The following is a 4609-nucleotide window of genomic DNA, read 5'->3' on the forward strand; positions in this document are numbered from 1 at the left end:
GGTCCCCAGGCCCCCAGAGGGCCAGGTGGCAAGAAGGGTCCCTGCCCATGCTGTGTGCCGTCCTCCCGAAGAGCCCACTGCAACCCTCTGCCATCCCATGGAGTCCGACTCCTAGCCACCCTCCAGGACAGAGGGGAGCTTCCAGTTAAGGGTTTCCAAAACCGTAAATCTACATGGGAGCAGAGAGCCTCACCCACCATCTTCTGTCTTCCGGTGGCTTCAAACCGCCAACCTTACAGTCTGTAGCCAAACGCTTAACCCATGACACCACCACCAGTACAGCTTGGCCTCCCGCCAGCTCTTGCCAGACGCTTTCTCTGCCCAGTGACTGGCCAGCGATGAGGAGTGAAGTAGGGCTGCCCTTCAATGTGACCTTTCTCCAAGCCCCCCTCCACCCCAGTCCCCCTGTAGACGGAGTTCCCCCCCTCCCCCATATCTCCCCTGCTCCTGCTGTCGTCTGCCTTTTACCTCGCAAACCCTCAGGACAGGGCACCTAGAGTCCCATCAGAGCCCCAGGGGGCTGCAGGCGGGGGATGAAGGCCTGCGCATCCTGAGGCCCGGCCACAGGCTGCTGCTGCTCCCCAGGCCGGCTCCATCCAGACATGGGGCTTTGCCCTTGTCCCTGACCTCCAGAAGAAGGCAATCAGAACGGGAATTTGGAAGGGAGATAACTCATCAAGGAGCCTGCCTGCTCCGCAGAGCATCAAATCAGCTGAGAAATAACAACTGTGTCACCAAAATTAACTCTGAGCTTGCAGCCGACCTCGGGCAGGCTGACCGAGCAGACAGGAGTGCCCATGCTGGTCCTGGAGGCCCCGGCCACAGCTGGGCCCCCCCTTATCCCTGCATCCCTCAACCCCACCCACCCAAGACCGGCTGTGGCTGAGATGGAGCAGGAGGGCGTTCTAGCATCCCTGGAGGGTAAGGCCCTTAGCTGTGTCCCAGGGAGGCAGGGCCCAGGCTGCCGCAGTCCAGAGTCCCCTTCCCCTGCTGCTGGCCAGCGCCCTCAGCCAACTTCCCGGGCTGGGCTGCGGCGATCACAGCGGAATGCTGGGTTGATGCTGCCCCTTAGTGGAGAAGACTGGGAGGGCCACCCAAGTGTGTGGAAACCAGGAACCGAGCAGCTGCTGGCTGCTGCCTGGGAATCAGTGGGGCTAGGAGAGCCATCAGGAAAAGGTCCCCTAAACTCAAAGCAGCAGAAAAAGAGGACTGGGCTTGTGTGGCCTCACATTCCATCTCTAACATGCACCCCAGCCCATGACCAGCCTGGCCTTCACCCCTTCTCTCTCTCTGCCTCCGCTGCCCCCTCCCCAGGCCCTTCTCCCAGGGAGGCCAGGCCAGCAGGCAGCCCGGAGGGTGTGACCTGGAGCTCTGGGTGTAGCCTGCCACTAGCTCTGCAGAGCGTGTGGCCTTTGGTGACTCACGTCACCTCTCTGGGCCTCATTGACCTCACTGGCATACGAGGGTTCCCGAAAGGCCTGTCTGGTGTGAAAGCTCTGGCCCCCGGGTACCCACTCACCTTTCCCACCGTTTCCCAGAAGGTCCCTGGTGGTGGGTTACCACAGCAAACAGCTTGTGGGACCTTGAGTTCTGGGTGTAGGCTCAGAATCTGGGGCTCAGGGGGGTCTCAGTTTATCTATCTGTGAAAGGAGAAATGGTTTGTATGTTTTAACACTGTGTCTGTACATGCACACGTAAACATGTATGTATATACATATGTGTGTATGTTAGTATCTGTGTAGATATGCTGTTATTAATATTAGTGTATATATACACACACATACAAGTCTACATGTTTTGAGGGGAGCCTCACTTTGTACAACATAGGTCCAAGACTAGGCAGTGTTTCCATGTTTTGCTTTCTTGCATTTAACTCCTTTATTCCACATTAAAAAAACTCCTTTATTCCACATTTTAAAAAACAAGTACTGACTCATCTCCACCCTCCCTGGCAATTGGGGGCTACCTGCCCCCTGCTCCTTGAACCCCTGCTCTTCCTGGCAAGGGCCAAGTGCCCGCCACCAAGCAGGGACCCCAGTGACCCAGCGGCCAAGCCACTTCCTCGTGGAGCCATCTGACGCCCGTCCGGCCTATCTGTCTCTCCCTGCAGATCGCAGAGACCTACGCCTTCCTCCCTCGGGAGGCTGTGACCCGCTTCCTGATGAGCTGCACCGAGTGCCAGAAGAGGATGCACTTTAATTCCAACGGCCTAGAGCCCAAAGGTAGGGGACAGCGTGCTCGCAGGAGGTGTGGGAAGGCCTGGCAGGAAGCAGGCTCTCCCAGCCAAGGACCTGCCCTCTGCTGGCATGGACAGCTGTTGCCACGGTCCCCAGAGGCCAGTGTGGCTGCCTGGGCCAACTAGAGAGCCCCTGAGGGGTTTCCGTTTTGGTTTTACTTTAAAAACAAAACAAAAACTCAAGTTCTACTTAAGAACGACACATTTCCGGTGCCCTGCCAGGCCCAAGCCAAGGTTATAGTTGGGAATGCCACTGTGCCACCTTCCTCTAAGCCCCCCGAGTTCTTGCTGTCTCGAGGGTCTGGCCTGGCAAGCTGAACGGCCAGGTTTCGGCAGACAGCATGCCCCTTGCCATGGGCACCCTCTATCCTGCGGCCCACACCACCTACAATGGCAGGTCCCTAAGAGGTGAGGGCCCTTCCCCCTGTGGTCTCTGGTCAGTAAACCAATGGGGAGCCCTGGCAGCCAGGCTGCCACGGGTCACAGGAACCAGTGTTCGTGTTGCTCTGCTGCTCTGGCCTGCCTGGTGACCAAGGCCTTTCCATTTCCACACTCAGAGCACCCCATTTCTGCAGGCTTCTGGGGCCTCCTGCCCTGGGCAGCAGTGGAGGAAGGTGCTGAAGTTGGTGGGCTTTACCCTCTGAATGCAGCTTGAGCCATTCACCTGGTGGTGCCCCAGGGATGCCCGTCCCACCTGGAAGAGCGGCTTTCAGCTTCCTCTGGTTTGGGTTGTTCCAGCTGACTGGCCAGATCCAGACACCCACCCCACCCCACCCCACCTTGGGAGCCATCTGGCTTCAGGGCTCCATGGAGCACAAGGGACAGGAAGGAGCCTGTTAACCTTTCCTGAGGGCTGGGGCCCAGGGTTACCAGTAGGGACTCCTGCCCTCTATGGAGGTTCGAATCCCAGTGCCACCACTCAGGAGCTGTGTGCCCTGACTCTGTCTCCCGGGACCTCCGGCAAGACTGTGTTGCTGGGGGCCCTCAGGCTGATGAGATTAGTGAGCTGAGACCCCTGCCAGCTGTGGGTAGGAAGCTCAGGCCTGGGTGACACAGGGCCTGAGCGTGCCTCTTCTCTGCCCCACACGCTCCAGCTGCCCTCCCCACCCTCCAGGGTCTGGTCCCTGCCCACCCCATCCGCCCAGCCTGATGGTTTCCACAGCAACGGCGCAGCCACAGAGCCACTCACTGAGAGGGAGGTGAGGCCGGGAGAGTTCACGCTTGTGGACGGCTCTGGGGCAACTTCAGGCTCTGCGCTTGCCCGCCCCCCCCTCTCTCTCTCACACACACACACACTCTCCCTCACTCAAGGACACATACCTGGACACTCAGACACACGTGAACATAGGCACACCCACGGGCACACAGATACACCCACAGACATGGCCGCACACTGGAACAGAGCACACATGAACACAGGCACACCCATGGGCATACAGACACATGCAGACACCCACGTGGACATACATTTGAACACAGACACACATGAACATAGATACCCCTTCCCAGGCATGCAGACACACATAGAAACACACACACAGAGGCATGTCCACAGGCACACCGATGCGCAGGAGGGAGACTGGTTCTCACCTCCCTGTGCCCCCTCTCCGGGCTGTGCCCCACCCGGCCCCAGGGCACCAGCATGGCTAGAGCTGATGCCCACCCCCCAGCAGCCCTTTCTGCTCCTCCCTTCCCCCACTGCCCTTCCAGCTGAAGGAGGGAGGAGGTGGGAGGGAGCAGAGAGAGTGCATGCACACAGGGGGGCACACACACACACACACACACACACACACACACACACACGAGAGCACACACACACATGAGCTGCCTAGAATGTCAATCAGCCCGACAGCAGCTCTCTGCTGGAACCTTTCTCCCCAGGGCAGACACACATACACACACACACACACACACACACACACACACACAGCAGGACACCAGGCAGCTCTGAAGTCCCCGTGAGATGCCCGGTCATTGCCCACCCCAGGACAGATGCTACTGCTACCGTGCTGTCCCAGGAGAGGAGATCTGGAAAGAACAGGAGGCGGGGCCTGTGTTCCCAGCTCTGTCCCTCGACCAGTTAGGGAGCCTCGCCTAGTACACTGAGAAGGCAGCGGTCCCCATACACACCTGGGGACCCAGGTATACCCAGGAGAGGGGAGATGGCAGAGGAGTGGGACAGGGAGTCATGTGGTCCACATGGCAAGTCACGTGGCTGCCTGAGGACCTGTATCTGCCACCCACTTCACTGCACCCCCAGGGACCAGGCTCAGGACTGCCAGCAGGCAGGCAGCCCCACTCACCACATACACTCACATACTCGAACACATACACACACACACACACACACACACACACACACACACACACACA

At 58.9% G+C, this 4609-nt stretch overlaps 1 protein-coding gene across 1 annotated transcript in view; it reads left to right on the forward strand.

The window, feature by feature from the left end:
* NOL4L (nucleolar protein 4 like) overlaps positions 1-4609 on the forward strand; it is a 92591-nt gene that overhangs the window by 20613 nt on the left and 67369 nt on the right. Inside the window, exon 3 of the mRNA XM_004697918.3 lies at positions 2111-2222. Within this exon, the coding sequence (XP_004697975.2) occupies positions 2111-2222 (112 nt within the window). The remainder of the gene's footprint in view (positions 1-2110; positions 2223-4609) is intronic.

Source organism: Echinops telfairi, unplaced genomic scaffold (genome assembly GCF_000313985.2).
Source record: "Echinops telfairi isolate 266 unplaced genomic scaffold, ASM31398v2 ScPeMD7_5592;HRSCAF=6446, whole genome shotgun sequence".
Taxonomy (NCBI): domain Eukaryota; kingdom Metazoa; phylum Chordata; class Mammalia; order Afrosoricida; family Tenrecidae; genus Echinops; species Echinops telfairi.